General features: G+C 38.3%; 1 protein-coding gene across 1 annotated transcript in view; it reads left to right on the top strand.

Moving 5' to 3' along the window:
- LOC100031980 (cytochrome P450 2J2-like) overlaps positions 1 to 11448 on the top strand; it is a 30810-nt gene extending 19362 nt beyond the window's left edge. Inside the window, exons 7-9 of the mRNA XM_007480495.2 lie at positions 2663 to 2850; positions 6941 to 7079; positions 9727 to 11448. Of these exons, the coding sequence (XP_007480557.1) occupies positions 2663 to 2850; positions 6941 to 7079; positions 9727 to 9926 (527 nt within the window). The 3' untranslated portion in view covers positions 9927 to 11448. The remainder of the gene's footprint in view (positions 1 to 2662; positions 2851 to 6940; positions 7080 to 9726) is intronic.
- Positions 11449 to 22265: the final 10817 nt, after the last annotated feature.

The following is a 22265-nucleotide window of genomic DNA, read 5'->3' on the forward strand; positions in this document are numbered from 1 at the left end:
ATTCCATTTTGTGAATTCTGATATTCCACCTCTCCTTCTTCCTTTATCAACTGCCAATCCCTTGACCTCTCATTTCTCTCCCAGGACATCATGCCTGCATGTTTAACCATGATTTCTTCCTTTTCCCATTTTGACCAAGCATTGGTGAACCAGTACAATGCTAAACTTGCCTCTCTATGGTATCACCTATCTTGCCCTGCTAAACCTCAGGCTTATATCACTCCTAGTATCACTGATCTTTAGTTTTATTCGTGTGCTATTACACAGAGGTAAAGAAAATCACAAAACTATATTAACTGTGTCCACTACAATTTTATTTTACAAGATCTGAACTGGGAAATAATCATCTTAATTATATAATCCTTGCTATAAGGCAATCCTTTTATGTTTCTTTAATTAAATCAAATATCTAACTGATCAGCTGCTCTTCCAAACTTTCCCATATTTTCTCAAATTTCCCATGTATCTGTTTAAAAAATTAAAAGAAAGAAGGAAGGAAGGGAAGGGATGTACCCCCAAGGGAGGCTTGGACCCTGAGGATTTGGAGAAGAGAGGGAAAGAGAGGAGAACCCCCCCCTTTTCCACAAAGTGGAGTTAAGGAGAGACAGCAAATGTAGTGGGTCGGCTTAGAGAGAAGAGAGGGGGTTTGAAGATTGTCCCCCCTTCTGCCTTCCCTCCTTAGCTAAAGCTGCTCTCCCCAATTCACTCTTGTCCCTCTTGTTCCCCCCTCCACTACTCAAGACCAAAGGGTCTCCCCTTGATCTGTTCACTCACACTCAGCTTGGGGAACAGATAACTTTTAATGTTAACTCAATCAGGTAATACAAAAGGAATAATGGGCAGGGAAAGAATGGGAAAAGGGAGGTGGGGAAAGGGGGTCCCTATCTCTATCTAAACCCCTTTTCCTCCCTCCTCGGGTTTGGGGGGAACTCGGGCCTTGGCATCCTGAGCCCCCTGAGAGAAAGTCAGATTGACTCACCCCTGGGCAACAGGAGCTGAGGTAAAGTCTGCTCAGGTTTCTCTTCAGAAAGTCCCTTCATTTGGGAAGTGTTGGGGGAAAGATTTCCAGTCACCAGCAGGAAAGGTGGGTAATCCTCAGGAGAAAGTCTTTATCCACCTTCTCTCTTGGACCTCTCAAGATGGAGAGATCCTCACTGCTCTCCTCACCAGTCTTCTCTCCTCAGGATTCCACTCCTGGGGCCTCTCCCCCATTGAGGTGATCAATCTCATATACTCTTCAGTCTGGCATTTTTTCTCTAGTGCCACCCTCTGACACAGCTCCCCCTTCCCCAAAATTTCAGCTCTGAAACTTGCCTCAAATTTCACTGCAGATACTGAGGCCATTCAGGATGAATTCCGTCTTTGCCACTCCTCATCTCATATCGCCTAGATGCCCCCCTGCCACTCCTTCCTACCTCACCACTGTCTCCCAGGTCTTCTTGCCAGTCAACTCCTCTATAAGCACAAGGGACCCCATTCCATCCCATTTTTTTTAGTTGACTGTCATGTAGTATTTGGCATTTGAAGCACTTCATGCACAGTCTCCCCCCAACCTTTCCAGCCTCTTTACTCCCTGACACTCTTTAATTCAGTCATACTGGTCTCCTGACTGTCCAATAAACAAGACCCTCCATCTGTGACCTCTGGGTATTTTCTCTGACTGTCCCTACATGCCTGGAATGCTCTCCCTCCTTAACTCTGCCTTCTGGATTTTCTGGTTTCCAGATGAAAAAGCACTATCCCAAAAAGCCTTTCCCAATGCCCTGAAGGTTAGTGCCTTCCCTCTATTGACTATTTCCAATTATCCTGCATGAGCCTTGTTTGTATTTCATCTCCCTATGAAATTGTGAGCTCCCTGAGGGGTGTCTCTTTTGTCTTTGCCTTTCTCTGAATCCTCAGTGTTTAGCCCAGAGCCTGACATGAAATAGGTGTTAGATAAATGCTTGATGGTATGACTTGAAATACTTTTTTTTTTCTGTCTACATTGTTCATCATAAATGCTTTGTCAGGGATATACTCACATAGGGAATCAACTTAACTTTGTTCTAAAATGACCGTCTTGTTCTTCAGAAAAGCTTTCTCCATCTTGGAAGTTAGTGGTCATAGGACAGTAATCTATGCAACCTGAGAGACGGGGAAAATGAGGCCCCAAGAGGTTCAGTGACTTGCCCAAGGACATCCAAGTATTAGTAGCAGAGATTCAAAACAATGCTGGCCTTCTGTCCAACATGCTTTCCATGGTACCACTTTCCTGGACATATGCCCAACAACGGAAACATCCTTACTTATTCTTAATAGATCACATCTTCACCTTTCCAGGCCATGGGGTTGTCATCTTTCATAAAGTGTCAAGCTAAGTTTTCCTCTAATCCAATCAGGTATTGATATAGATCTCCCACATAATCAAAGAAGACTGAATGGGAGGGCAGAAAGAGCTCTGAGTTCAAATCCACCCATTTCCTAGATGTGTGACTCTGAGCAAGTTACTTAACTTCTGTCAGTCTCATCCATTAAATGAGGATAATAATAATAGTACTGACCTCCTGAAATTGTCATGAGGATCAAATGAAATAATATTTGTAAAATGTTATGCAAAATTTAAAGCACTATATAAATGCTAACTCTTATTTGAATCTCAGAGAATGCTACCTCTTTTTTCCAGGCAAGATACAATCTGAGATCGACAGGGTGATTGGCCAATCCCGGCAGCCCACAATGGCTGATAGGGAGAATATGCCCTACACTAATGCAGCCATCCATGAAGTCCAGAGAATGGGTAATATTGTTCCTTTCAATGTGCCCAGGGTGGCTGTGGTTGATACCATAGTGGCAGGATACTATGTGCCAAAGGTAAGTGAATCTAAAAGGGTTCTGTAGCTTCCACATGTGCTGGGGAGATAGGGTAGAAATGGATGGAAGAAAAAGCATAGACTGTAGAACAAAAGTCCTCAACCTGAGTGCATGAACTTTGTTTGATAGACAGACAGACAGACAGACAGACAGACAGACAGACAGATAGATAGATAGATAGATAATAGATGATATAGAAGTAAAGAAATAAATAGATGGATACATAAATGGATAGATAGATGGATAGATAGATAGATAATAGATGATAGAGAAGTAAAGAGATAAATAGATGGTAGATAGATAGATAGATAGATAGATAGATAGATAGATAGATAGAGAAGTAAAGATATAAATAGATGGATGGATAGAAAGATAGACAGCAGACCAATAGATAGATAGATAGATAGGCAGACAGAAAGACAGATAGATAGATAGATAGATAGATAGATAATAGAGAAGTAAAGAGATAAATAGATGGATAGATAGATAGATAGATGGATGGATGGATGGATAGACAGACAGACAGACAGATAGATAGATAGATAGATAGATAGATAGATAGATAGATAGATAGATAGATAGATAGATAATAGGGAAATAAAGAGATAAATAGATGGATAGATGGACAGATAGATAGATAGACACAGACAGACAGATAGATAGATAAATAGATAGATAGATGGATGGGTGGATAGAGAAATAGAGAGATGAAAAGATAGGCATAGCAATAGATAGATAGATAGATAGATAGATAGATAGATAGATAGATAGATGGATGGACGGACAGACAGACAGACAGATAGATAGATAGATAGATAGATAGATAGATAGATAGATAGATAGATAGATAGATAGATAGATAGATAATGATAGAGAAGTAAAGAGATAAATAGATAGATAGATATATGGATGGATAGAGAGAGATGGATGGATAGACAGTGAGACTGATACATAGATGGATAGATTAGATAGATAGATAGATAGATAGATAGATAGATAGATAGATAGATAGATAGACAGACAGACTGACAGATAGACAGACAGACATATAGATAGTTAGATAATAGAGCATTTATTTTGAGGTTTACACTAGTCATGAGTAGGCTATACATGCTTATGTACAAAGCTTAGTAGACTTCATTTTTGTTGTTCATTCATTTCAGTCATGTACAACATTTTGTGACTTCATTTGCAGTTTTCTTGGCAAAGATACTAGAGTGGTTTGCCATTTCCTTCTCTAGCTCATTTTACAAATAATGAAACTGAGGTAAACAGGGTTAAGTGACATGCCCAGGGTCACACAGCTAGTCAATGTCTGAGGCTAGATTTGAACTCAAGAAGAGAATTCTTCATGACTCCAGGCCTGAGGCTCTGACCATTGAGGCATCAATCTGCCCCAGTACAGTAGAACACATTGGATCATATTTTTAGAGCTAAAAGGAAACCCTGGAAGCCATAGCCCAGTTAGTTCATCCTTTAGGGTGGGGAAATAAGGTCCAGAGAAATTAAGGATGTTAAGTTAAATCTCAAGTCACATAAGTCATGAATAACAGGGCTGACTAGAGTAGGATTCTAGTACTACCTATTCTTTACTCCCTCCTCACCTTGTTTTTGGCAGTTCCTCTACTCATTCCTCCTCTGTATCAGATAGCCATTCCATTCTACCTCTTGGACTACTCCACAACCATTTCAGCTCATTCCATTGCATTCACCTTGACCTCAAGTCTTCCATTCATACAAATTCCTTCAAAATACCAAGGCATTGATTCCATTCGTAGGTGCCATAGGCAGCATTTTTCCATACAGTAATCAAGCACATTGACATGTTGGGTTACTTATAATTCATCTTTCATTATTACCTTTGTATGTTTCTTAAAGATCAAATTTTCTGCTGAGTTCTAGATTTTTAATCAGGAATAATTGAAACTCCTTTAGTTTGTTAAAAATCTATTGCTTACCTTTTATAATTATGGTGAGCTTTGTTGGATATACTATTCTTGGTTGTAAGCCCAATTATTTTTCTCTATGAAATTTTGTTTTCAATGTCCTGAAATCTTTTTATGTGGCTACAAGGTTTTGTGTTATACTCACTGTAACTCCATACTTTTTTCTCTTGATGCTTGTGGCATTTTCTCCTTAATCTGGGAGCAACTGAATTTAGCAATGATATTCTTGTTCATTTTCTTCTTTGGATCTCTTTGAGATGGTGATTGGTAGATTCTTTCAATTTCTATTTTACCCTCTTATTCGAGAATTTCTGGGCAATTTTCTTTGATGATTTTTGGACTTTGAAACCTAATCTCTACTTTCAATTATAGCTTTCTAAGGGTCCAAATATTTCTATATTGTTTCTCCTTGATCAGTGTTCTAGGTCAATTGTTTTTCTCATAAGATATTTCATATTCTCTTCTATTATTTAATTCTTTTGATTTAGCTTTATTATTTCTTGTTTAATTGGGAAATTGTTAGCTTCCCTTTGTCCAATTCTCATTTTAATTAATTATTTTCTTCTGTAAGTTTCTGTAACTCTTTTTTTTTCATTTAGGCAATCTTTCACACATTTCTTGATTTTCTTGCAATGCTCTCATTTTTTTTCTGAATTTAATTCAACCTCTCTCATTTGGTTTTTGGGGTCTCTTTTAAGTTCCTCCACAAGCTGTTTTTGAGGTTATGGCCACTTATTGTATATCTTTGCCATTTTGAAGGTGTTTTTATTTTATTGTCCTCTAAGTTTGAACTCAGGTCTTCTCTGTCTCCATAGTAGGTGATAATAGCTGGGTTCTTTCATCTTTGGTTACTTTTTTAATTAAAAAAAATGGTGTCCAGGTCAACAAACAATTATTTACTTTTTTCTGAAGTCCCACTATTACTTGGGTGCTGGTTACCTCAGGTTTCAGGATTATTTTTGTGTGTGTTTGTTATTTCCTGGGTCCTATTTAGCTATTCAAGTTTCCATATTTCTGAAGAAATTCCCATTTAAAATCAAATTTTTAATTTACAAAATGAATAATAAAGCTAGAATTTAAACCTTGTTTCTCCAACTCCAAATTGAGCCCTCTCCCCACTGTCCCTCTCTGTTGGTCTCTCATCAAATCAAGTCCTACCTACCTTCAAGAGTATTCATCATTCACTAAAATTATTACTGCTTCTCTATATGAAAGCAGTGTAATATTATAGTAGGAACATTGGAGGGATTTGGAGTTATTAAATTTGGGTTCAAATATCACCATCTGTTACTTGAATGTTTTCATCATTTACCATCAGTAAGATCATTACATCATTTAACTTTTTAGCCTCATTTTCCTCATCTATAAAATGAAGATTCCAGCCCTAAATCTATAATCCTATGATCTAACAATTTACATCAAAGAACTAAATGGGCTCCTTTGTCTCAAATCCCATTGATCTCTCATGGCATTGCACATTTCTGACCATCCATGTCTTACAGGACTTCTGAAGGAACTTACTAATTAAAAGGATCTTGCTGTCTAGGAAACTTACCCATTCACAAGCTAATTCATAATTAAGCATTAGGTAATTTGTGGTCTCAGATAGGGAAGATGCCAGTTTGAATACAAATTATCCAGTGAAGCTGGGCATCCAACTTGTCCCAAAGTAGTAGTTTGGACTCAACTCTCTCTTCTGACATTCCCTGGGTAACTTTGAGTGAGTCTACCCCTTATGAGTCTCAGTTTGGTCATCTATAAAATAGAAAGACTAGAATAGATGACCTCTACAATCCTTTCTAATTCTAAATGTATGGTTTTCTAAGGTAGAGGTTCTTGACTTGAGGTCCAGGAACTTGATTTTTCATTTTGTCTTGTTTTATTTATATTGTGATGGTTGTATTTCAATAAAATTGCTTTTCCTTGTCATCCTGTGTGTTTAGTCCCTCCTGGAAGTCTATGACTCTGCACAGGTTAAAAGTAACTGTTTTAAAAGATTTTAAGCTCTACAACATGGTTGGTCATTAAAATGCTATATGTCCCCCAGTAGTTCTTTGCCCTCTCTGACCCTCAATTCCCTAGCTTGTAAAATGATAGAATGGTCAGGTGCCTTCCATCTCAAAATTCCTTGCTCTTGTTTCCAGGGGACCCTATTAGTGACCAATCTGAATGCATTACACAGGGACCCTAAGGAGTGGGCTACTCCAGATACCTTCAACCCAGAACACTTTCTGGAAAATGGACAATTTAAGAAAAAAGAATCCTTTCTGCCTTTCTCAATGGGTAAGTCACACTCATAAGGAAGGGACCCCTGGGCTAGGGGGGCACCAATCTTTTTAAAATTAAAAAAAAAAACCTTTGTAGATTCCACTCGCTACATCCCACAATCACATGACAGTGCTTCTGCTAACATCATTTATTGGTTGGGAGAAGATAGTGAAACGAAATTAAGTCTTTAGATAGATTTTTAAAAGTGTACAAGACAGGCTACTTCTCTTTGGAATTTCACAGCCACCTTGTGAGGAGGTACTAACAATGTGAGCTGCCCCACTCATCTGTCCTGAAGGCAGAGTGGTCACTTTTTAATACTGAATTTGGGAGAGTCTTGCCTGTACAAGTTGGACCAGATATGTCCTGAGATATGAAACCTTTTTATTGTCTTCTTGGATAAACTGACCTTTATAAAAGTTACATATGTGTATGATATATATGTGCATGTGTGAATCTACAAACATACACACAGTATTTCACAGTTCTTCAAGAGCTCTCATATCTATGGGGCGTATTTCCCATAATCCCTTGTCTGGACCATTGCCCTTGCCTTCTAAGTGGTGTCCCTGCTTCCACTCACTCCCCACACCTATCCATACTACAATCAGCTGCTAAAATGAGTTTCCCACAGCGTAGGTCTGACCACATCACCTTCCGCCCCTTCCCTACTCATGAGCTCCAATGGCTCCCTGTGACCTCTAGGACCAAATATAAACTCCACTGAGACTGAATGTTCTCCATCACCTGGACTCATCCTGCCTTTCCATCCTACCATCTCATCCTTTTGACCTAGGTGCTGTTCTGCACACATTCGGAGGCTCTTATCTCCTGACTCCATGCCTATGACTATTCCCCAGGCTCAGGAGCCCTCCTTCCTCACTTGCACCTCTTAAGGTCTTTGGCTTCCTTATAGATCCAGGTCAAATGACACCTAGTACAAGAGGCCCTTCCTGGTCCTCTAATCATGAGGGTCTAGCTGCACCTCTCCTCTGTTTGCATCTTTCATATACCTTGTTATGAAAGTATTATTATCTCTCTCAATAGAATATACGTTCCTTGAGGGCATAAATCATTTTTGCCTTTTTTTTTCTTTTTACCCCCAGAAATTAAGGTAGTTTCTGGTGTGCAGTGGTAACATAATACACAAAATATTGGACCTGGAGTTAGGGAGCCCTAAGTTCAAATCCAACCTCACATATTTACTAGCAGATTAAGTCATTTAATCGCTATTTCCCTCAGTTTCCCCATCTATAAAATGGGGATAATAATAGCACTTATCTTGCAGGGTTGTTTGGAGGATTTAATCAGATAATATTTTTACAGGACCTTGCCTTCTTTAAAATACTTAATAAGCCTTACTTTTTTTAGTATTATTAAGGGCTTATTGAATGAATGAATAAATGCCTCACTATGATTTGGTCAAGTTTGAATGAAATTTAGAATATTTTATGAGGCTAAAATCACCAGAAATATGTCACCTATTTTCCTGAAAGATCTAGAAATCTTATTTAAAAGGGCAGTTACATAACCAAGTCACTAAACTTCCTCTGAGACTCAGTTTCCAAATCTGAAAAAGGAGGGAGCTGGACTAGAGAGTTTTCTGAGGTCACTTGAGCTCCATGTCTGTACTACTATGCTGCCTCTGGATTCAAGGCATGCACTCTGTCCATTTCAATATGGGTTTCTATCAGCTGTTTTCTTCCAAATGCAGAAAGGAAAAGGAAGGAAGAGGATTTGCCCAACAAGAGATTTTGATGAGGCAGGTCAGCACCATCTCTCCTTCTAGACCAAGCCCTGAGAGGTTGGGACTTGCCCAATGGATACTGATATTATCAGCTCATAAGTGGCAGAGGCTGGGACTCAACCTGGGTGTTCTAAAGCCAAGATCAGAGGTTTTCCCAGGATGCTGAGGACTGATGAGAGCAGGTCTGGGCTCTGAAGTTAACAGCATGGTTACCATGCATTATTCCACTCAGTTTTTATATTGCTTGAACTCGACAGATAAGAACTCTATTAATAGTAGTGATAACAATAACAATAGTAATTAGGATATATATGTATATATATATATATATGTGTATGTAAAAGACACTATTTATATAGTGTCTTTTAAGGTTTGAAAACCATTTACATCTGAGCTCACAACAATCCTCTCAGGGAGAGACTATTTTATCCCCATTTTCCACATGAGAAGACTGAGGCTGAGAACAGTTAGCTGACTTGCCCAGGGTCACACAGCTTCTAAGTATCATATTTGAATCATTTTACGCCTGAGGAAATGGACCTATTCAGAAGTGACTTGTCCAATGTCACCCAGGCGAGAATAATCTGAGGTGGGATTTCAGTGGTACTAAGTGTTTGAGGTTGGCAGCATGTAGAAGCATGGCATGGTAGCTATGGGATGTCACATGCAATGGAGAAAACTTGGGTTCAAATTCCATCTCATAACCTTATTATTATATATTGAGTTTTGACTATTAAGGCAAGTCACTTAGCCTCAGTTTCTTCATTAGTCAGACCAGAAAACCTTGAAGGTTCATCCCAATGTTATGATTCAAATCTGGTTCCCCAATCTGGGCCCTTGAGACCCTCCATCCCAAACTTCTCCCTGTGCCAAGCTTTGGAGGATTCACTGATTCCTAATCTCTTTGCCTTTCAGGGAAGAGGGTCTGCCTGGGAGAACAGCTGGCTCGGGCTGAGCTCTTCATTTTCTTCACTTGCCTGCTTCAGAGATTCACATTCCAGGCTCCCCCAGACACCCAGCTGAGTCTGGACTTCCGAGCTGGCCTGACCATCTCTCCTGCCCCCTACAAAATCTGTGCCCTTCCTCGGGAAACTCAGCCCAAGGTTGGCCTGTAGGGGAACCTGCCTGGGGAGTAGGGAAGAATCTGGACCAATTTTCATCCTCCATAGTCATACACACTGCCCTTTAGTGCTTAGGTAGGGAAAAGGAGAAAAGTTGAGAAAAGAAGAGAAAGAGACAAAGGGAGGGTAGCTGTGGCCAAAGTTGAGCCTTCCTGTTTAAAAAAAAAAAGCATCAACACCACCCAAAAGAAAGGATAAATGGTTTTCATTGGATGTGGAGTCTGAAGGCTTGGATTCAAATCCCAGCTCTTCCACTTACTAACTGAATGACTTAGGATGCCAGTTAAAATATATATATATATATATATATGTATATAATATATGCATCAGTTTCCGCATCTGTAAAATAAGGAGGAGGATCTGCAAGATCCCGCTTAGATCTGAACCTAAAATTCTGCAATACTATGAACAGAAAGAGAATCACTGATTTTCTTCTCCTATATCTAACAGTGGGACCAGAGTATGTTTACTTTTTTATTTGGGTGGCAATTTTTCTCTTGTCCTTATAACTCATATGGGTTAACTCGTCATGAATGGGACTTTAAGGAAGGTTTCAGAGAGTTTAGGGGAGCTATGAGGCTTTCATATGGTAATGAGAAGGAGGGGTTCCTTAGAGATGGTTAATGCCTTGTGGATGGGGACTGTTTCATTATGTCTTTGGATTTCCAGTCCCCAGCCCAATCAATCTTTGCTCATTTTTGCATTCTAAATCAGTCAAGCATTTGTAAAAGTATTTTCATATTCATTATTTCTTTTGAATTTTACCAGGTGAACAACAGTCAACTGATGAGATAGGTTTGTCTTTCCTCTTAAAAACTTAGTTATAGGGGACAGCTGGGTAGCTCAGTGTGTTGAAAGTCAGGCCTAGAGATGGGAGGTCCTGGGTTCAAATCTAGCCTCAGACATTTCCCAGCTGTGTGACCCTGGGCAAGTCACTTGACCCCCATTGCCTAGCCCTTACCACTCTTCTGCCTTGGTGTCAATATTGACTCCAAGGCAGAAGGTAAGGGTTTTAAAAAAAACTTAGTTATAGATAATAAATTATAATTATTCCACTATCTATTATAGTCACACAGGGCAAGGAATGTCCACACATGGGGTATCGCTAGTCCTTCCAAATTCTCTTTTCCTATAAAGATGATCTCATTCTTGTTAGAAATGTTATACAAGATAAATATTCATAATGATGTTATTCCTCAGCCAATCAGAAAATATAAAAGACCATATAAACCAATATCATGCTGATGAAATTATTTGAAATATGAAGCCATCAAAGCAGATCATTTCAAAACAGCATGGAGGGTGTTTTTGGTGTTATTGATTGCTTGGCTTGGTTTAGTATTTGAACTTCACAAAGTTTCACAGTTATGACAGTCATGAAACAAAGTTTGAAAATGGAACTTAGAACAAGAAAGGAATTACTAGATTACAAACCAAGATTTAAAAAAAATATGAAGCATAAGTCAATCATATTAGTTTTGCTAAAACTCTTAATAATAAAAATATTTTACAAATATTTATTTATCATTGTCTGCCTTATTTAAATTCAACTTATACACAAATCAAGACATCACCCTAGAGGGGCTGCTAGGTGGCTTCTTAGTTGATTGAGAGCCAGGCCTAAAGACTGAGAGTCCTAGGTTCAAATCTGGCCTCAGACACTTCCTAGCTGTGTAAACCTTAAAATTTCTTAGACTTATAAATGTTGGGATTTTCACCATTGGAATATGAACCCCATTGGCATGGGAGGTTCCTCCTCATCCCTTCTTAAGATTACTTTAGGACAGAAACCTTTTGCTGAACAATGGAAAGGGCTTTGACCTATGCTTAAGCATAGAACAGGAATTTTCTTTGAGTCATGACTGATTTTAGAATTGATACAATGGAGATACTTGGAATGACAGAACCAGGTTTTGGAAATTACAATCTCCACCCTACTCAGTCCTAACAGGATTTAGGAAGGGCTGCAGCATAGATCAAAATTTAATTATTCCAATCTCTACCCTACTCAGGGTAACAGGATTTAGGAAGGGCTGTAGCAAAGGATCAAGATTTAATTATTTGAGAATATGACCTTCAACAGACATGTGCAAAGCCACAGACCTCTGGGTGGTCCTGGGTTAAGGTAGAGCCACCATTGGCACAGGAAGACATGGACAGTGATTGGTAGATGTGAGAACTGAGGGGAGGGAACTTGGATGATTTCCTTAAAGATAGAGGGGTCTGAGGACCAGGGGGTGGTGGGTTGGAGAGTTTTGGCTCTGAATGGTTGGAGAGGTGCTCTGAGAAGCTTGCTCTGAAGGAAGCTGGAGGTGGAGGCCCCTGAGACTGTTTCTCCATTTTGGTCACGTGAGTAATAGGGACTGATCTCCTTTCTTTGCCCCAGCTATCTAAGGGCTTGGGCCTTTTGGCCCAGCCTAAACAGAAGGGGTATTTAAGCCCTATTCCCTTCTCTCCCCTTTCTCTCTCCCTCTCTCTCTCTATCTCTAATACCTTTCTTCATCCTGTTTGTAATTAAACTCCATAAAAGGTTGACTGCTGACTTGAGTTTTCATTTAGGAATTACATAGCTGAATTCCTTGGCGACCTTAAATTAATATATATATCAGTCTTTTAAAGTGATTTCCTTGTCACAGCTGTGTGACCCTGGGCAAGTCACTTGACCCCCATTGCCTAGTCCTTACCACTCTTCTGCCTTGGAACCAATACATAGTATAGATTCTAAATCAGAATGTAAGGGTTTCAAAAAAGATATCACCCTATAAAATCACTGGTCCACATTAAAAATGAAGGATATAAAATAATTTTCTGTCTCCCTCCCTCTGTCTTTCTCTTTCTCTGTCTCTAGCTCTATCTCTTCCTTTCCCTTTCGCTTTCTTTCTCTTCTTGTCCATCTTTTCTCCATTTCCCATTGTTCTCCCACTCCTCTGTCCTATCTGTCTCACTGTACTTCTCCCTTTCCCTCACTACCTTCTTCACCCCTCCTCTATCTCTCAATGAAAGACAAGTTATGTACTGGGCTGGCAGACGTCACTGCTGTCTTATGGAGTCATTAGCTTCAATTTGTCCAATTCTAATGTTTATGAGCTATTTCCTTCTTGAGGTTTTGAACTTCCTTTTTTAGGTTTCTCATTTCCTCTTCCACTTTTTCTCCTATTTCTCATTTGTTTGTTGATCCTCTTTTCAAGAGTTCATTTTGGACCTGACATCCTTTCACATTTGCTTTCGATAGCTTCACACATTTCTGTTTTGGAAGTGTTGTCCTCTTCTGGGCTTGTATTTTGGTATTTCTTGCTGCTGAAATACTCTTCCAGGGTCAGGCCTTTTCTTCCTTTCCTTGGGGTGGGGGTGCAGGGTGCTTTTTCCATAACCTTGTCTATATGTTGAAGATCAGCCCTACTCCTGGAGTGAGGGAGTTCTGTCCCTGGGCTCCCCTGGGTCCCATATGAACTGGATTCAGCTAGAATGCACTCAGCATCTGCCAGCTCCCTCATTTAAGGTTCCCTGGAAGTGCTTGCACCAAGCTACTCTACGAGCTCCACAGCATGTGCTGGATTGCTCTTCCACATGCACTGGATTGCTCCTCACAACAACATTTTCATTGTTCTCCTCTCTTACCTCAGTAATATGAGTCCATCCCATTGTTTTTCTCTGTGTTCTTTGCCCGAGACCCTGTGTCACTCTGTATTTTGTTAATATTGCCACTCCAAAATTTGTTTGGAGGCATTACTTCTTTTTTTTTCTTTTTTGTAGTTGCTTAAAGGTGGGTTTGGAACTTCTGGGTAAGCATGGCAGCCAGCTAAATGTGACTTACTCACTCTCCCCAACATACACCAACATACACCCATAAGGATCACCCCAAAAGACCTTAAGAATCTTTAACAAAGGCAGAGGAATGGAGGAGCTATAGAGAGGGGTGCAGCAGTGAAGGTGCTTGAGATCAGGGTTTTACCAGCCTAGAAGAGGGGGAAAGGGCAAGAGGATCCACCCTCCTCCACCCCCACTTATAGGGCCAGAGCGGGGGCCAGTGCACACCAAGACGAACAAGCAAGGGGTGCCTCTGAAGTGAGGATAGGGCACTTCTGTTCCCTTGTGAGCTGACTAGGACAGCAGGGGACCTCCTGCCTGAAGGCAGCTAGGCAGAAAAACTCAAGATGTGAGAGAGCACAGACTTCAGGTGTCCAGAGCCTGTGCGCCCAGAGCCAGGGAGTGAGACAGGAGTGCCTCTGGAATGAACAGGGAGCATTTTTTGGGTCCTTGGGAATTGACTAGGTCTGCAGGGGACCCACCCCTGAAAGTAGCTAAACCCAAAAACCAGGCAGGCAAGAGAGTGCAGATACTGAGTGCCCCCTGGAGGAAGGTACCGAGAAAAGCCGCAAAGGACTGTGGAAAAACAAGAGCCTGCTCATTAACTCCATACACACAAAACCTGATCAGCAGACCCTGGTTTCTGACTAAAGAGGAAACTGAAAACATCTAGAAAAAATGGCTAACTGTGCACAGGAGCCTCAAAATACCCCCAGGAGATAAAAAAGAAAGCTGTCACCCTCAAAAAATTTTATGGAGGAAAAACCCAGGCTACAGAGAAAATACTGAACAAAACTGAAACAAAGGCAAAACTGAAAAAAAGTGAAAATTGTCTACAAGCCCTGGAAAAGTCTCAAATGGAGGTTATCATTAGAAAGAAGGAAGCACTCTGGAAAGAGAAGGGGGAAATGGTTCAGAAAGAAAATCAACAAATTATATTAGAGAACCAAAAAATTACAGCTGAATGCCAAAAGATTAAAGCAGAAAACTAGGACTTAAGGACCAGAATTGAGCAACTGAAAACCAATGATCTTGCAAAACAGCAAGAATTAATAAAGCAAAGTCAAAAAATTAATGAATTAGAAGAAAATATAAAATATCTCACTGATAAGGTGACAGACCAGTAAAACAGGAAGGAGAGACAATTTGAGAATCATTGGTTTACCTGAAAAAAACAGAGATTAACAAAAATCTCAATGCCGTACTACAGAAAAATATAGAAGAGAATTGTCCTGATATCCTCAAAAAAGGGGGAAAAATAGAAATAGAAAGGGTTAATAGAACACCCTCTATACTAAATCCCCAAAAGACAACCCCCAGGAATGTAATCTCCAAATTCATGAGCTTTCAAGCTAAGGAAAAAATCTCACAAGAAGCTAAAAAGAGGAACTTCAGATACAGTGGAGCACCAATAAAGATTACACAAGATCTAGCGGTGGCCACGCTAAGAGACCTCAAAGCCTGGAACACGATATTCAGAAAGGCAAGAGAACTGTGTCTTCAAGAAAGAATCAGCTACTGACTATAGTCAGTAGAAAGAATCAAAACTGACTATATACTTCCAGGGGAAAGTGTGAGCATTCAACAAAATAAAAGATTTCCAAGTATTTGTAAAGAAAAGACCAGAACTCAGTGGAAAGTTTGACATCCAAACACAAAGAGCAAGAGAAGCATGAAAAGGTAAATATGAAAGAAAGGGAAAAGGAGAAAAGTGTTTTTTACTTTTATTCAAACTCTCTTCTATAAGGGCTACAATTAGATCAAGTTATATATACTAACATATGGGGGAAATGTTATGTGTAACTTTCAAAAATTGTATGCAATAATAGAGTAATCAGAAGAATCACTCATAGGGAAAGATTGGGGCATTAACATGATTTGGAGGGAAAAAAACAAAAAGAAAGAAAAAGGGAGGGGGGAAATCAATGATGGCACTAAGATATAATTGAAGAAATAGAAATAAATTAAATAGAATAATCTTTGTCACACAAAGATACACATGGGAAGGGGAGGGGGAAGAATTCTCTTATAAGAAGGAGAGGAAAAGAGTGCTAATTAGTATTACTTAAACCTTACTCTCAGTGAAATCAACTCTGAGAGGGAAGAGCATCTAGATCCATTGGGATCTTGAATTCTATCTTATCCAACAGGGTAAGAGAGAAGGAAAATTTAGGGGGTTTAGGGGGGAGGGAGTACAAAAAGGGAGGGAAGGAGAGGGGGGAGGGGAAGGGAACAAAAAGGAAGGGGCCAGAAAGAGAAGCATAACAAGGGAAGGGACTAGGGAGACTGATCTAAAGTAAACCATTGGTTTAATATAGCAAAAGAAGAAAGGTCAGAATCAGGGGAAGGTATCAAAATGAAGGAGAATTCACAAATGACAATCATAACATTGAACGTGAATGGGATGAACTCACCCATAAAACATAGACAAATAGCAGAATGGATTAGAATCCAAAACCCTACCATATGTTGTCTTCAAGATACACACATGAAGCGGGTAGATACTCACAAGATCAGAATTAAAGCTTGGAGTAAGACCTATTGTGCCTCAACTTTCAGAAAAAGGCAGGAGTTGCAATCATGATATCTGACAAAGCCAAAACAAAAATCAACCTGATCAAAAGGGATAGGGAAGGTAAATACATGCTGATAAAAGGGAGTATAGACAACGAGGAAATTTCACTAATCAACATGTATGCACCAAATGGTATAGCACCCAAATTTATAATGGAAAAACTAGTAGAATTGAAGGAGGAAATAGATAGTAAAACTATACTAATGGGAGATCTGAACCAACCAGTATCAAATCTAGATAAATCAAATCAAAAAATAAATTAAAAAGAGGTAAAAATGGTGAATGAAATCTTAGAAAAATTAGAGTTAATAGATATATGGAGAAAAATAAATAGGGACAAAAAGGAATACACCTTCTTTTCAGCAGCACATGGCACATTCACAAAGATTGACCATATACTAGGTCATAAAAACATGGCATAAGTGCAGAAAAGCAGAAATAATTAATGCAACCTTTTCAGATCATAAGGCAATAAAAATAATGATCCATAAGGGTACATACAGAGCAAAATCAAAAATCAATTGGAAACTAAATAATATCATGCTCCAAAAGCGGTTAGTTAGAGAACAAATCATAGAAACAATTAATAATTTCATTGAAGAAAATGACAATGGCGAGACATCCTTTCAAACCTTATTGGATGCCACCAAAGCAGTACTCAGAGGAAAATTCATATCCCTGAGTGCATATATTAGCAAATTAGGGAGGGCAGAGATCAATGAATTGGACATGCAAATCAAAAAACTTGAAAGTGAACAAACTAAAAACCCCCAGAAGAAAACCAAATTAGAAATCCTAAAAATTAAGGGAGAAATTAATAAAATTGAAAGTGATAGAACGACTGAACTAATAAATAAGACCAAAAACTGGTACTTTGAAAAAACAAACAAAGTAGACAAAGTAATGGTCAATCTAATTTTAAAAAGGAGAGAAGAAAATCAAATTAACAGTATCATAGATGAAAAGGGAGATCTCACCTCCAATGAAGAGGAAATTAAGGCAATTTCTTTGCCCAATTATATGGCAATAAATATGCCAATCTAGGCGATATGGATGAATATTTACAAAAATATACATTGCGTAGACTAACAGAAGAAGAAATAGAATTCTTAAATAATCCCATATCAGAAAAAGAAATCCAACAGGCCATCAAAGAACTCCCTAAGAAAAAATCTCCAGGGCCTGAAAGATTCACAAGTGAATTCTATCAAACATTCAAAGAACAGCTAATCCCAATACTATGCAAACTATTTGACATAAAAAGAAAGAGGGAGTTCAATCAAATTCATTTTACGACACAAATATGGTACTGAGTCCAAAGCCAGGCAGGTCAAAAAGAGAGAAATAAAACTACAGACCAACCTCCCTAATGAACATAGATGCAAAAATATTAAATAGGATACTAGCAAAAAGACTCAAGCAAGTGATCAGGAGGGTCATTCAGTATGATCAAGTAGGATTTATACCAGGAATTCAGGGCTGATTCAATATTAGAAAAACCATCCACATAATTAACCATATCAACAAGCAAACCAACAAAAATCACATGATTATCTCAATAGACGCAGAAAAAGCCTTTGATCAAATACAACACTCATTCCTATTAAAAAAAAACACTAGAAAGCATAGGAATAGAAGGGTCTTTTCTAAAAATAATAAACAGTATATATCTAAAACCATCAGCTAACATTATTTGCAATGGGGTTAAACTAGAAGCCTTCCCAATCAGATCAGGAGTGAAACAAGGATGCCCATTATCACCTCTATTATTTAACATTGTACTAGAAACACTAGCAGTAGCAATAAGAGAAGAAAAAGAAATTGAAGGCATTGAAATAGGCAATGAGGAGACCAAGTTATCACTCTTTGTGGATGACATGATGGTCTACTTAAAGAATCCTAGAGAATCAACAAAAAAGCTAGTCAAAATAATCAACAACTTTAGCAAAGTTGCAAGATACAAAATAAATCCACATAAGTCATCAGCATTTCTATATTTCCAACATATATCAGCAGCAAGAATTAGAAAGAGAAATCCCATTAAAAATCACCTTAAACAAAATAAAATACTTAGGAATCTATCTCCCAAGACAAACACAGAAACTATATGAACACAACTACAAAACACTTTCCACACAACTAAAACTAGACTTGAGCAATTGGAAAAACATTAACTGATCATGGGTAGGATGAGCCAATATAATAAAAATGGCCATCCTACCCAAACTTATCTATCTATTTAGTGCCATACCCATTGAACTTCCAAAAATTGTTTTACTGAATTAGAAAAAAAAAAACCATAACAAAGTTCATTTGGAAGAAAAAAGGAGCAAGGATATCCAGGGAAATAATGAAAAAGAAATACAAAGGAAGGTGGTCTTACAGTCCCAGATCTCAAACTATATTATAAAGCAGTGGACATCAAAACAATCTGGTACTGGGTAAGAGACAGAAAGAAGGATCAATGGAATAGACTTGGGGTAAGTGACCTCAACAAGACAGTATATGACGAATCCAAAGACCCCAGATTTGGGACAAAAACCCACTATTTGAAAAAACTTCTGGGAAAACTGGAAGACTGTATGGGAGAGATTAGGTTTGGATCAACACCTCACACCCTACACCAAGATAAACTCAGAATGGGTGAATGACTTGAATGTAAAGAAAGAAACTATAAGTAAATTAGGTGAACACAGAATAGTATACATGTCAGACCCTTGGGAGGGGAAAGATTTTAAAACCAAGCAAGACATAGAAAGAGTCACAAAATATAAAATAAACAATTTTGATTACATCAAATTAAAAAGGTTTTGTACAAACAAAACCAATGCAACCAAAATTAGAAGGGAAGCAACAAATTGGGAAACAATCTTCATAACAAAAACCTCTGACAAAGGTTTAATTACTCAAATTTATAGAGTTAAATGAATTGTACAAAAAAATCAAGCCATTCTCCAATTGATAAATGGGCAAGGGACATGAACAGGCAGTTTTCAGATAAAGAAATCAAAACTATTAATAAACACATGAAAAAGTGTTCTAAATCTCTCATAATCAGAGAGATACAAATCAAAACAGGTATCACCTCACACCTAGCAGATTGGCTAACATTACAGCAAAGGAAAGTAATGAATGTTGGAGGGGATGTGGCAAAGTTGGGACATTAATTCATTGCTGGTGGAGTTGTGAATTGATCCAATCATTCTGGAGGGCAATTTGGAACTATGCCCAAAGGACGATAAAAGACTATCTGCCCTTTGATCACGCCATAGCACTGCTGGGTTTGTACCCCCAAAGAGATAATAAGGAAAAAGACATGTACAAGAATATTCATAGCTGAGCTCTTTGTGGTAGCAAAAAACTGGAAAATGAGGGGATGCCCTTCAATTGGGGAATGGCTGAACAAATTATGGTATATGTTGGTGATGGAATACTATTGCACTAAAAGGAATAATAAAGTGGAGGAATTCCATGGAGACTGGAACAACCTCCAGGAAGTGATGCAGAGAGAAAGGAGCAGAGCCAGGAGAACATTTTACACAGAGACTGATACACTGTGGTACAATCAAACATAATGGACTTTTCCATTAGTGTCAATGCAATGTCCCTGAACAACCTGCAGGGATCTAGGAGAAGAAAAAAAAAAAAACACTTCCCTCATGCAGAGGACAAACTGTGGGAGTAAAAACACCGAGGAAAAGCAACTGCTACAGGGGATGAGGGGACATGACTAAGGAAAGCCTCTAAACAAACAATCTAATGCAAAAACCAATAACATGGAAATGAGTTTGGATCGAGGACACATGTGATACCTAGAGGAATCACACATCCCCAATGGGAAGGGTGTGGGGGGGGGGGGAGAAAATGATCTTCATTTCTAATGAATAATGTTTGAAAATAACCAAATAAAATAATGTTTAAAGGTGGGTTTGGACAAACCAGACTATTCCTCACTTTGCCCTCTTGGCTGCCAGAAGCAGAAGTCCTGTCCTTTGTTTTCAAAGAGACCAATGGCATTCATGGGGTGGAGTCTTAACTTTCAAGTGAAATGATAAGGCAAATTTCTACAAAGTCATCAGTCTCACTCTTCTACAGTCATCAAGTTCAAAGTCAATAATTAAGACCAAAGTGAGAATGACTGGTGATTGCCCTGGATGCAGTGATTTTGATTTCTGAACAAACTCTAAGCATTTTATTTGTTGAGCTTGTTGAAGAACTTGATATTTTTTAAAGCAGGAATATAAATATGAGCTTGATTATTTGTCCCAAGAAAGTTCAATGACCACCACCACCAATTCTAATTAACATACCATTCTTCTTCATGGAGACTAAACTTTATCTTGAATGTGTTTTCATAAAGACATTTTATTTTTATAATTATGTGTAATAAAAAATTTCCACATAGGTTTTCTGAAGTTATCTGATTCAGATTGTCTCTCTCCCTCCCTTTCCTCCACCCTCCCAGAGCTCGCAAGCAATTTGATCTGCGTTATACATACATTATAATACTAAATGTATTTCCAGATTGTTCATTTTTGTGAGATTAAACATATAAGACCAAAACCCCAAATACATTAAATTAAAGTGACTCCAACAAGAGTTCTTTGTCTGGAGCTGGATAGCATTCTTTGTCAAAAGTCCCTCAGAATTGTCCTAGAGCATTGTATTGCTGAGACTAGGTAAGTCTTTCACAGTTGATCATTCCACAATACTGCTGTTACTGTGTACAATGTTCCCCTGGTTCTGCTTATTTCACTCTGCATCAGTTCAGATCAGTCTTTCCATCTCTTTCTGAAATCATTCTGTTCATCATTCCTTACAATATAAAAGTATTCTCTCATCATCATACACCACAATGTGTTCAGCCATGCCACTATCAATGGATGTCTCTTCAAGTTACAATTCTTTGCCACCACAAAAAAGCAGCTATAAATAGTTTTATACACATAGTCTCTTTCCTTTTTCTTTTCCTCTATGGGATACAGATCTACTAATTGTATTACTGAATCAAAGAGTATGTATAGTTTATAGCCATTTGGGCATAAGTAACAAATTCCCCTCCAGTATGCCCTCACAACTCCACAAGTAATGCATTGTTGTTACAATTTTGCAACATCCTCTCCAAAATTTATCACTTTCTTTTACTGTAATATTGACCAATCTGATAGGTATGAGGTGGTACCTCAGGGTTGTTTTAATGTGCCTTTCTTTATTCAAGAGGGATTTAGAATATTTTTCATATGATTATTGATATCTTTAATTTCTTCACCTGAAAATTGCTTACTCACATCCTTTGATCATTTGTCAATTGGCAAATGACTTGTATTTTCATAAATTTGACTGTTTTTTATATAATTGAGAAAATAGACCTTTTTCATTGAAAAATATCATGAATTTTTTTATCAGTTTCTTGTTTCCCTTTTAATCTTGGTTACATTTTTGTGCAGAATCTTTTTAATTTAATGTGGTCAAAATTATTCATTTTATGTCTTGTAATGTTCAATTTCTTTTTCTTTTTTTTAAACCTTACCTTCTGTCTCAGAATCACTACTGTGCATTGGTTCTAAAGCAGAAAAGTGGTAAGGGCTAAGCAATAAGGGCCCAGGGTGACACAGCTAGGAAGTTTCTGAGGCCAGATTTGAACCTAGGACCTCCCATCTCTGGCCTGGCTCTCAACCCACTGAGATGTAGCTGCCTCCTCAAACTCTTCCTCTCATATGGGATTATTTAAGTATTCTATTTCCTCTTTTGTTAATCTGGGAAATTTATATTTTTTGTAAATATTTATCCATTTCACCTACATTATAATGTTTATTGTCATATAATTGAGCAAACTGACTCTTGATAATTGCTTCAACTTCCTCTTCATTGTAAGTGAATCCTCCCTTGTCATTTGTGCTATTTTTAATTTTATTTTCCTTTATTTTTTAAATCAAATGAACCAATGCTTT

The sequence above is a fragment of the Monodelphis domestica genome, chromosome 2, assembly GCF_027887165.1.
Source record: "Monodelphis domestica isolate mMonDom1 chromosome 2, mMonDom1.pri, whole genome shotgun sequence".
Classification (NCBI taxonomy): Eukaryota; Metazoa; Chordata; class Mammalia; order Didelphimorphia; family Didelphidae; genus Monodelphis; species Monodelphis domestica.